This window comes from Notolepis coatsorum, assembly GCF_963971535.1.
Source record: "Notolepis coatsorum genome assembly, chromosome: 19".
NCBI lineage: Eukaryota > Metazoa > Chordata > Actinopteri > Aulopiformes > Paralepididae > Notolepis > Notolepis coatsorum.
Genome location: NC_140183.1, coordinates 65,569,953 through 65,582,258, shown reverse-complemented (window position 1 = coordinate 65,582,258; position 12,306 = coordinate 65,569,953). Strand labels below are relative to the sequence as shown.

The window sequence follows — 12,306 nt, the reverse complement described above, 5'->3', positions numbered from 1 at the left end:
CTAGTATGGTTTTGTCAATAGTCCAATGTACAATTTTGTTTGTTTGTACAGTGTCTCCCCCCCCCCCCCCCCCTCAATGTACAGTTTTGCTTGTATATACAGTGTGCCCCCCCCCTCCCAACCACCTCCAATGTAGATTACCCAGTATGGTTGTCAATATCCCAGTGTACCCAACCCCCCCCCCACCCAACCTCCTCCAATGTACAGTTTCTACGTCAAATGTATATACTCCCTTTTCCTGACTCCTTCTGTATCACAAACAGTACTGTATTTGCAAATCTGGTATGTCATAAATGTATAGATGTAGCAGTACTGACTATCTGTATGTCATGTATGTCATATATGTCCAGATGAATTGAAAATGGGGGACCCTGATGTAAACAAGACTAAAGTCTTTCTCTGGTCTGCATCCCCTTAACAATTGTGTGTATTGAGCTGTACTGTATTGTACCCATTCTGCAATCTGTTAATAAAGTTTTCAATCAATCAACAACCCAATAAAGAGGAAAAAACTTTTTGGACAACTTAAGAAAATGCAGTGCTCTATAGCATTCATTCAAGAAACGCACTTATCAATGAACGAACACCAGAAACTGAAGAGAGAATGGGTGGGCCAGGTGTATAGTGCGTCCTGTCAAACAGGGAAAAAGAGAGGAGTGGCTATTCTATTTAACAAATCAGTATACTTCACCAAAGAAAAGGAAATTGCAGATGACCAGGGCAGATATGTTATGGTCCTGGGGTCAATAGGAGGATCAATCATAACCTTTCTAAATATATATGCACCAAATGAAGACTGCCCCAATTTCTTTAAAGGTATAGCCTCACTTTTGGCTGGTAACGCCAAAGGAATTATCCTTATGGCCGGTGATTTCAACTGTGTACTAAATCCAAAAGTAGACAAACTGCCTGTAGATTGTGGACCCATTTCAAAAAAATCTAGATCACTGAATGCAATGATAAAAGAATTTGGACTTATAGATGCATGGCGTTTCCACCATCCTAGGCAGAAAGACTTTACCTTTAGGTCTGGGGTCCATGGTAGCTACTCTCGGATAGATTACTTCTGTATTTCCAAGCAAGATATTGACAAAGTTGAATCATGTATCATTGAACCAGCGACCATCTCAGATCATGGACCTCTAACTCTTCAACTTAACCTCAGTACCAATAAAATCTTTAAATATTGGAGGCTCAATGTATCCATGCTGTCTGACTCACACACGGGAGAGGATAAGTGAAGAACTGAAGAGTTATTTTGATCTCAACAATAAGGGGGATGTCTCACCATCAATTTTATGGGACGCGGCAAAGGCTGTAATGAGAGGTAAAATTATCTCAATTTCAAGTGCACTAAAGAAACAGCGAAATGAAAAACAGCAGAACCTAGAAAATGAGTTAAAAATACTAGAAAGGAAACATAAACTGAACAGAGATGAGGAAGATTTAAAAGCTCTACTAACCTGCAAACAAAAACTAGATGACCTGTTGACATACAAAGCGGAAGGAGCCCTTAGATTTGCTGGTAGGAATTACTATGAGATGGGAAATAGGGCAAGCAAGCTACTGTCATTCCAGCTCCACAAAATACAGTCAAGTCGGATAGTTCCAAAGATTAAACACCCCAGCACACACATGGAAGTAATGCAAACGCAAGAAATTGCTAATGCATTTGCAGATTACTATACCGACCTCTACAAAGCACAGCAATTGGAAAACAAGAAAGAAAAAATCAACAACTTCTTAGATAACCTTAAACTTTCTAAACTATCCCCAGATGAGGCGGATGAGCTAACCTCCCCTATTACGGAGAAGGAGATAGGGGAAACTATTCAGATGCTTAAGAACAATAAATCACCAGGTACAGATGGGTTTTCAAATGAATTTTATAAACATTTCACTGAACAATTAACACCAGTATTAAGTGTAGTTTATAACTATGCCCTATCTGAGAGAGATCCACCAGGAAGCTGGTCAGAAGCTATTGTCTCGGTAATACATAAAGAAGGTAAAGACCCCACAAGATGTAGTTCCTATAGGCCCATAAGTCTCCTTTGCAACGATTTCAAGATATTGACATCTATACTTAAAAAAAGAATACAGAAACATATAATAAAACTGATACACCCAGACCAGACTGGCTTTATCACTGGTCGACAGGGTGCTAACAACATCAGAAGAACTTTAAATCTGCAAACAGTGGCTGGATCTCGAAAAGAACCATCAATGCTTCTCGGCTTAGATGCCGAGAAGGCATTTGATAGAGTTGATTGGCTGTACCTTGAACTAACATTGAAAGGTATGGGATTCAATAACACATTTATAGATTGGATAAAATGTTTATATAAAAATCCTAAGTCTAGACTAAGTAAGGGTGAATGGTCACTGCTCTCACTTCTTTGAGATACAGAGAGCGACATGCCAAGGAGACGTTTTGTCTCCGTTACTATTCGCGATTGGCATAGAGCCACTAGCGGAGATGATTAGATCAAACCCTCAGATACAGGGAATAGATGACCAAAAAGGCATTACACACAAGATCTCGCTATTTGCTGATGACATTTTACTTTATATCAAAAACCCTTTAGAATCAATTCCAAACATAATGATGGATTTAAGAAATTACGGCGAACTGTCGGGTTATAAGATAAATGAGACCAAATCAGAAGCCATGATGATAGTGGGAACATGGCCAACGCATCTGAATAGTATAGCACCCTTCCATTGTGCTAGAGACGGATTCAGGTATTTAGGAATCATTTTGACTCCCAGCAGCAATCAGTTATATCAAGCAAACTACGAAAAGTTGATTGTACAAATCAAATCAGACATGGCCAGATGGGACATTTTACCTCTCTCCCTAGTGGGAAGAATAGAATCAATTCGAATGAATGTGCTACCTAGACTTATTTTTCTCTTCCAGTTTCTACCTATACCAATACCTGCCACTACCTTTAAAAGGTTAGATAAACTCCTATCCAAATTTATCTGGCAGAGGAAAAAACCTAGAGTAAGGCTTAAAACACTGTTTGCCAAAGAACAAGGGTGGTCTTGGTCTACCAAACCTAAGAAACTACTACTGGGCAGCTCAATTACGCATACTTGTGCATTGGATACAAAAGGACCTAGATTCAGGATGGGTACAGATTGAGCAAAACTCAATTCCAAAGACCCCTCTCAGATCCATAATATTCCTGGGGAAAGCATACTGGAAAAAAATTAAGATTGGTAACAAGTCGATTACAAATACATTAAAGGTATGGGAAAGTGTAAGGAAAAAGGGGGGAGGTCCACGATCAATATCTAGGGCCATGCCAATAGCAGACAATACAGAATTCCGGCCAGCTATGGAGGATGGTTTTTTTTTTAAATGGGCGGATTTGGGCCTGGTTACTATCAATCAATTAATGGAAGGAGACTGTTTTAAATCGTTTGCACAGCTACAGCAATGTTTTGATCTACCTTCGAAAGACATGTTTAGATACTTTCAAATAAGACACTATGTAATGACTCACAGTGAGTGGGAAGCAATTAAGAGACCACCAACAAATGTGGAGCGGTACTTTATTAACACAATAGAAAAAAACTTGATGGAAAGAAAGCAGATATCCAATATTTACAACATGTTACAACTAGACGATCCAGGAGACACCACCTATATTAAAGAAAAATGGGAGTTGGAAGCTAATGTGATCATAGAAAATGAAGAATGGGAGGACAGCCATTCAAGCAATCATAAAATCACAAATAGCCCAATGTGGAAGGAGTTTGACTGGAAGGTCAAGGTCAGGTACTTTAGGACTCCTCAAGTTCTCTCCGGATTTGCTGGTGGGTCCTCACCACTATGTTGGAGAGGATGTGGAATGATCGGAGATCATACACATATTTTCTGGGACTGTTCAAGGGTGCAGACATTTTGGGTGAATATCAAAAATGAGATTAAAACCATTCTAGATCTTGACTTACCTCTGAATCCATCGTACTATATCTTGGGATGTATACCGAAAGGCACATACTATGGAGATACGTTATACATCTTGAGAGTGATACTGTTAATAGCAAGGAAAATGATAACTATGGCATGGCTACAAAATCAACCACAGACAATCAAACAATGGACCAAGAGATTGAGACAGATGTATACAATGGAAGAAATTGCTGCACAATTGCAACTGAAAAAAGATATGTTTATGCAGAGATGGTCACTTGTAACCTTGTACCTGGAGATACACTAGCATGAGTCTGACCCTCCTGACGCCCTCTCTCTTTTTTTCTTTTTTTGTTGCTCTTTTTTTTCTGTTAAAATTATTTTTTTTCCTTTTGCTAAATTAATTTTTCTATTTATTTTTTCGTTTCTTATCCTACAAAAAAATCATAAAAAAAAATATTGTAAAAATCCCTCCCCACTGGGTTGTTTAAGAGGCATACTCGGATTATACAGCTTATTTTGATTACGCTGAATACTTTGAAAACAAATTGAATAAGAGGGAAGAGCCTGAGTAACAAATGTCATTGACTATGTGAATCAAGTATATTATACTGTATGATTAATGCAATGTGATGTTCATTATGACACAAAATAAAAGAAAGTTCAAAAAGAAAAAAGAAAAATTGTGATTGTCATATGTATCTCATGTTGTTATGTTTTGTGTCTTCTAAGCCAAGCACATTTCGACCTCTCTGACCTGGCACCTTTAGATGCTACCATCTCCCCCCAATATGTATATATATATATACATACATATACATATATATATATACATATATATATATACAGTGGCTTCCCCTCGCCACTTAGGTGGCAGCTAATGGGGATCCTTTTAAACAATAAACAACAACAATAAACAATATGACTTGCTGCCATAGTGAAGCCCCTTCCTTCTGCTCCCATTATCACAATGTCACAATGTATAGCAAAAATGAATCGAATGCGTTTGAGACCCCTGGTCTATCCCTTTAAAAAAAAACAATGTACTTTTACTTTTCAGTACTTAAGTACTCTCAAAAGTAGGATTTTTTTTACTCTTACTCATAAGTGTGTTTTTGGCCAGCTACCTTGTTAATTTGATTAAAACAAACTGAAACTGGACACAAGCCCTCTGTCAGGCTTTTTGTGTCATCCTTTTAAGATGTACATGTATTATTAATATACCTTGCGCCGCAGTACCATGTACAAAAATGTTAATAAAGTGTGAGGAAACAAACTGGAAACCTAATAAATAAAAAGGCAGTGAAGCCATAATCAAAATAAAGACCAAAATATACACTATCTCTATTGGAATGGAGACTTCAGCACAGGATAAACTAGGGATGGGCAAAAATAATCCAGATCGATTGATCACATGATGTACTCGAGTACTCGTGGAGGAAAACGCTGTACAAAATAAACGTATTTTCCGGTGTTTTAGCCTTTTATTTTGAAGCCCACCGCTCCGTCTTTTCCGGTGCTTTAGACTTTTATTTTGAAGCCCACCGACCGGACCGGAAGTATTGTTGTGTGATTATCCTATGCACGGACAACTTGTCTCGTCCGGTTCTGTGTTTTTGAGCTAATGATAAAACAAATGTTGAGATTGTTGGTGAACAACTAACTTTAGGTTAGTTTTAACGTTAGCTACTAACGTTAGATGCAGCTACTACAGGCAATCAACGATGAGGAGGAAGCGTCAAATCCGTATATACTAGAATAGTAAGCCCTGTGGTGCGTAGGCACGACTCGAAACTACCTGTTATAATAAATTATTCATGTTTAACTTGTCCCTGTGTCCAGTCCTTTGACTAGCCCCACCCGTTTATTGTAAACAATGATGCATGTAATTGTATTAACGTTATTCTGTGTTGTAGCTATGCTATACGTTGTATTTAGTTTGTTAGCTATTTAGCTAATGTTGTTAGCACTGAATGAGCATCACCGAACGTTAGATCTTTAATCTTTATTTAGCAGTCCAGTTCGCGAGTAACTACTTGGGTCTAAAAAACAGCTAACGTTACACTACAGTACACATAACGCTACTTGGTTAAAAGGAGCAACACTATTGAGAAATACTTATTGTGAAACTATATTCTTAAGATACACAAATACATATTGTGAAATGTTTAATCTGAAAACCTTGGAATACACAAATACAATCTGAAAAAAAAACGTTTGAATCTTTTATTTCTGACAATAAAAAAAACGTATTTTTGAATCTTTTATTTTGAAGAACTTTTATTTTGAAAAATAATCAAATTAAAAAAAAAATTATTTTGAAGAAAAATCTGAAAACTCCTCCCCTTCCGTAACCACATGTCCCTCCCCCTCCTAAACCGGATGTCCCTCCCCTCGAAACCGGATGTCCCACCTCCTTGAATCATCGACCAATCAGAGAAGGGGGCGGGACTTAGGGGGCCATAAATCATCTCAAATGGGGGCGTGGCTACAATCAATCAAACTTTCCATATATGGTCTGACAGGTGGTGAATCCTTAACCTCTCTCTCAGGACCAAATCATCAGTTTCTTATTTATTTATTTATTTAACCTTTATTTAGCCAGATAAAACATCGATCTGGTCCAAGAGGCCCCAACAGGAGTACAAATATACATAAATACACATATATATATAATATATATACATATACTGTATATACATACACACATATACACCAATAACAAAATAAAAACAGTCTTCCTAATTTATGCAAATGACATGTCGTCAGCCTGTGACTGCAACCTGTTCCTGTTTGCGGACGACTCAGCCCTGCTGGTCTCTGACAAGAACAAGTTGCAGGTTGAAAAAACCCTCAGCTCGGAACTAGGCAAAATCTGCATATGGCTCGCTGATAACAAACTATCATTACACATGTCCATTCTCTTTTGATTGATTGATTGAATTGAAAAGTTTATTAACAGATTGCAGAATGGGTACAGTACAGTACAGCTCAATACATACAATTGTTAAGGGGATGCAGACCAGAGAAAGACTTTCGTCTTGTTTACATCAGGGTCCCCCATTTTCAATTCATCATAACATATATGACATACATGACATACAGATATACATTTATGACATATCAGATTTGCAAATACAGTACTGTTTGTGATACAAAAGTTTCCAGAAAAAGAGTGTATATACATTTGGCGTAGAAACTGTACATTGGAGGAGGTTGGGTGGGTGGGGTGGGGTGGGGTTGGGTGGGTGGGTGAGGGTTGTACATTGGAGGTGGGGGGGGGGGGGGTTGGGTAGGGGACACGCACACATTTTACACTGTACATTGGAATACTGACAAAGCCTTACTTGGTCATTTACTGTACAACTAGGTTAGGACATTTGTAGGGGCCAGTTTCGAATTGAAGTCTCACGTAGGTGTTTTTTGAGAGTGTTTTTGAAAGTGGGTAGTGATTCACATTCCTTTACAGCTTTAGGTAGGGCGTTCCACATTGATGTAGCATAATTGCGAAACGTGTTTAGTCCCTTGTTTTAGCCGAATCTGGGTTTTACATGATTTGTGGAGCTCCCTCTGGTGTTGTGATCGTGGTATTCACTGACCTTTGGGAAGTATTTTGACATGTACATGGGTACCTTGGTCGCGTAGTGTATCTTGTAGACCAGGCCCATTGCAAGTTGCTGTACTCTGTCGTCTACTCTAAGCCATCCTAGGTTGTCAAAGTGGGCAGGGGTGAGGTGGGTTCTAGGAGTCAGGTCAAGCAGTAGTCTGACTAGCTTGTTTTGAAATGTTTGTAATTTGTTTTTTAGTGCCTTTGAGGTGCTTTGGTACCATGAGGTGCAAGCATAGTCGTAGTACCCTTAACTTAACTTCCTGGACTTTCTGCGCTTCTTGCCTCCCTTGGCAGCGGTCTTGGTGACGGATTTCTTGGAGCCCTTCTTGGCCGCTGGCTTGGCTGGTTCAGGCATATTCGACGGCTTATCAGAATCGACTGGTGATGGTCGCTTACGGTTTCCTGCCTTATTTGTAGGAGGTCGATGCAAATATTACTACGTGGCTTCTACGATACGATTGGTCGGGCGTGGCGCACGTGTGTAAAGCTAATAGAAGTTAAGTTCTCATTTTGCCAGTAGAGGGCAGAAGAGTTTCAGCAATGAGTTCTTTTTTTAGGTTATTGTATTATATGAATGTTTATGTTTATTTTTATAACCTTACATTGAAACGGCATTAGGAATATTGATTGGATTTAGATAGTCATTGAACCGATCGCTAATAAAAAAAATATAAAAAAATACCCGAGAATAGCCGGGCGTGGCACTCAACGGTTGGGGCGTAAACCCGAATAATCTTGGGCGTGGCACTCAAAGTGCAGCATTGCTGCATTATTTTGAATAACTGATTTAGTCCAGAACTCCATTGCTGTCTGTTCTGTTAGAATTCCATAGCTGTAGTTTGGGGCAATAACAATGGTGAAAGTAAGTCATTCTTATATATAAGGTACTTCATATTGGCTAAGTTCTAGTCAGTTAAATTAATACTCTAGGATATGTTATCCATACTGTTTGAACTCTGTTGCCTACTGCCTTACACTGTAATCACTACAGGGTAGAATATAGTTTGAGGCTCAAACTATATTCTACCCATGTAACTCTTGTGTGCATGTATAGTATATATAAATCCACTTATGTCTGAATACACCTGCTGCATATCATCTTTTTTATATACCTTAACTTATACCACTGGTCAGTATGACTTACTACCATAGTGTATTTATACCTATAACACTGTACATACTGATCAGCATTATTACAATACTCGGTATAGTACTCATTTATTATACTTCAGTTTAATCCTATTGCACTTTACTTTTACATTTGTACATTTACATTTACATTTACATTTAGTCATTTAGCTGACGCTTTTATCCAAAGCGACTTACAAGTTCTGTGCGACAAGACAGCAAGAAGGTGTACTCTAGAAAGACGCCAATTTATTTTCGTTGTACTATATAATGACAATTCATTTTAATCCAATCTGATCTAAAATAGTGAAATTAAAACTAATTTGGCTGGAACGCTCTCGACGAATGTAAATATAAGGAGTCAAACAAGGCACTTATTGTAGAAGCAAACATTTTCTCCACAAATATTCTATATGGAATTCCGATTAAACTTATTCCTTAATGATGTCATTATTAGTTGCTCCCAGGTCGAAACTGTATGTGGAGAGGAGTCAGGACAGTATACATTTAACTTATAATAGGCATGGTTATAGATGTTGTAGAAGTATTGCTTTCTTGGTAATAGAAAGACATTTTGTTGGCGGTTTTTCCAAAAGACCAGTCCACCAATAATAACCTCGTTCCCAGTTGTATCTCCGTGAAGTCCTCCAATAACCCTGTGAGGTGTAGGCGGAGTAACGACCTCACAGAGAGGAGACCAATCAGAAACGACTGCGCCTCCGCGTTAGTAATATAAGGCCAGAGTTTCTACACAGCAGCGTATTATTATTGTTGAAGTGAAGACTGAAACATAGTTTCTCATAATGGCCAGAACTAAGCAGACGGCTCGTAAGTCCACCGGTGGCAAAGCGCCAAGGAAGCAGCTCGCCACCAAGGCTGCCCGTAAGAGCGCACCGGCTACCGGCGGCGTGAAGAAACCTCATCGTTACAGGCCCGGTACCGTGGCGCTGAGGGAGATCCGTCGTTACCAGAAGTCCACCGAGTTGCTGATCCGCAAGCTGCCTTTCCAGCGCCTGGTCAGAGAAATCGCCCAGGACTTCAAGACCGACCTGCGCTTCCAGAGTTCTGCTATCATGGCTCTTCAGGAGGCCAGCGAGGCTTATCTGGTCGGTCTGTTTGAGGACACCAACCTGTGCGCCATCCACGCCAAGAGGGTGACCATCATGCCCAAAGACATCCAGCTGGCCCGCCGCATCCGTGGAGAGCGAGCTTAAATCGACCTGTTGACTAGTTGTTCCCCTAAAGGCTCTTTTAAGAGCCACCTCAATAATCGTGAATGAGCCCAGTTTCCTTATTTTAACTATGTTCTGATTCCACGTGGATGAAGTTGGTGATGTGTAATACTTTCGTTTGATGACCATCGTAGCTCAATACCTAGTAACCAGAATGATTCATAACTCGACTACGCAAAACGTAATATTGAAGTCATAATATGTTCATATTCAGTTAGTCTTTTCTCGGATCCATTAGTTCATCGAATACACTGCCGACTAGTAATAAATATGACTCATGGTTAAAAATAAATACCATCCGGATTCTCAGTGTTTGCTCCAGAGCTTTGTCTGGAGTTAATTTTGGTTGAGGCTGCATGCGTTCTTTCCCCATTTCCAAAATGGTCAGTGTGGTCCGGTACTGTCCATGGTGCTGAAATAGTGACATTTAGATTTCCAGTGACTACAAGTAGCGAATCCACACTTCCAAACAATCTCGAGATAACGAAATAAATTAATTTGTTATCACAAATAAACTATTTGTTATGTCGAGTAAACGATAAAATGAATAGTAAATCAAATGTATGTATGGCCTCTTAGGGCTTCCGTAGAATACACCTGCATATAATCTTTTTTATATACTTGTGTGACTATAATATATCCCTTACCTTATATCACTGGCCAGTATGACTTACTACCATAGTGTCTTTATACCTGTAACACCTGATCAGCATTATTAGTAGTAGTACTCATAGATAATCGTTTAATTTAAGAGAGTAAAGCAGAACAAACTCATGGCTGAAACTCTTCTGCCCTCTACTGGCTAAATGAGAACTTAACTTCTATTAGCTTTACACACGTGCGCCACGCCCGACCAGTCGTATCGTAGAAGCCACGTAGTACTATTTGCATCAACCTCCTACAAATAAGGCAGGAAACCGTAAGCGACCGTCACCATTCGAGATTTCGAGTCTGATACGCCGTCGAATATGCCTGAACCAGTCAAGCCAGCGCCCAAGAAGGGCTCTAAGAAAGCCGTCACCAAGACCGCTGCCAAGGGTGGCAAGAAGCGCAGAAAGTCCAGGAAGGAGAGTTATGCCATCTACATTTACAAAGTCCTGAAGCAGGTTCATCCCGACACCGGCGTTTCCTCCAAGGCCATGGGGATCATGAACTCCTTCGTTAACGACATCTTTGAGCGCATCGCTGGAGAAGCCTCGCGCCTGGCTCTCTACAACAAGCGTCGCACCATAACCTCCAGGGAGATCCAGACCGCTGTGCGTCTGCTGCTGCCCGGTGAGCTGGCGAAGCACGCTGTGTCTGAGGGAACCAAGGCTGTGACCAAGTACACTAGCTCCAAGTAAACCACCCTGTTCACTGAAGATTAACCCAAAGGCTCTTTTAAGAGCCACCCACTCTGTCCTGAGAGAGTTGTTATTATTCTCATGATCGCGCTGTTCATCAAAGTGGTTGAGTGCCGGGTATTGCCTTTCTTTTGAACAGTTATTATCATGGTAGGGGGTTCTGTCATCTGGAGATGAAGTTGTATAAATTATGATACTTATTGATTAATAAATGACTTGCAACTAATCATAGTTTGGATGGCTAAGTTGCAAATTATATTTACTAGTCAAAATCCTGTGATTTTAGGTTGTTTACAAGTAGCTAAATTGGATAGACTAGCTTAGTACATCACATGTATACAGTAAATTAATATATCACCTGCCGTATTAGAACCTTGATCAATAATACATTATTGGACTTTATAATACACATGGATAATGTTTATTTTAGCATTTTCAAAGTGGAAATGCTATTCCAAAAATAATACATTCCAGGCTCATTTAATTATAATGAAAAAGATGAACTACCCCATAGCCACACGTCCTATGATTTCCAACAGTCAAGTGCAAATAGTATTCATTATTTGATCATATGAGCTCTGTATATTTCTGTACAATGTACAACCTTGCGTTGTATGTTAAATGTATTATTACAACAACAATAACCTTTTATAACGTTATTGTTGACATCAAACTCCAGCAATCAGAAGTAACCCTCAGCAATACTGATCATCTCCGGCCCCCTCTCCCTCCATGTTTAGCAGGATACACAGCCTCCACATCTGGCTGAAAGGTTACTCTGCTCAACAGGCATCCCCTGATAAACCACACCATGCTCTCTCCACTCGTAATGTTAATGCTTCAAATCTAGTCACAATTTCTCTAGATGTGTTTCTGTCATACAACATAAAATCACAGATTAGGGCCTAACTTTTCTGAACAGTATTTACTAATAAGGACACTTTTGATCAAACTGATCAGCAGCTCAATAGTTGCTTTTATGTTTCACAAGGTGCTCTGAATCTGCCCTTAAAAAAATATTTTCTGTTTTACCATGGTACCAGTCATATAAATTATTTACCATGG

The 12,306-nt window shown here is 39.4% G+C and overlaps 2 protein-coding genes across 2 annotated transcripts; both read left to right on the top strand.

Annotated features, from left to right (window-relative positions):
• Positions 1 to 9,469: 9,469 nt before the first annotated feature.
• Positions 9,470 to 9,880, top strand: LOC311246078 (histone H3.2-like; the record flags this gene model as incomplete). The annotated part of the gene is made up of 1 exon (XM_084336151.1): positions 9,470 to 9,880. One exon carries the CDS (start codon positions 9,470 to 9,472, stop codon positions 9,878 to 9,880), a length of 411 nt encoding a protein of 136 aa, XP_084192277.1.
• A 986-nt stretch (positions 9,881 to 10,866) lies between these two features.
• Positions 10,867 to 11,241, top strand: LOC311245742 (histone H2B-like; the record flags this gene model as incomplete). Its single annotated transcript, XM_084335706.1, has 1 exon — positions 10,867 to 11,241. One exon carries the CDS (start codon positions 10,867 to 10,869, stop codon positions 11,239 to 11,241), a length of 375 nt encoding a protein of 124 aa, XP_084191832.1.
• Positions 11,242 to 12,306: the final 1,065 nt, after the last annotated feature.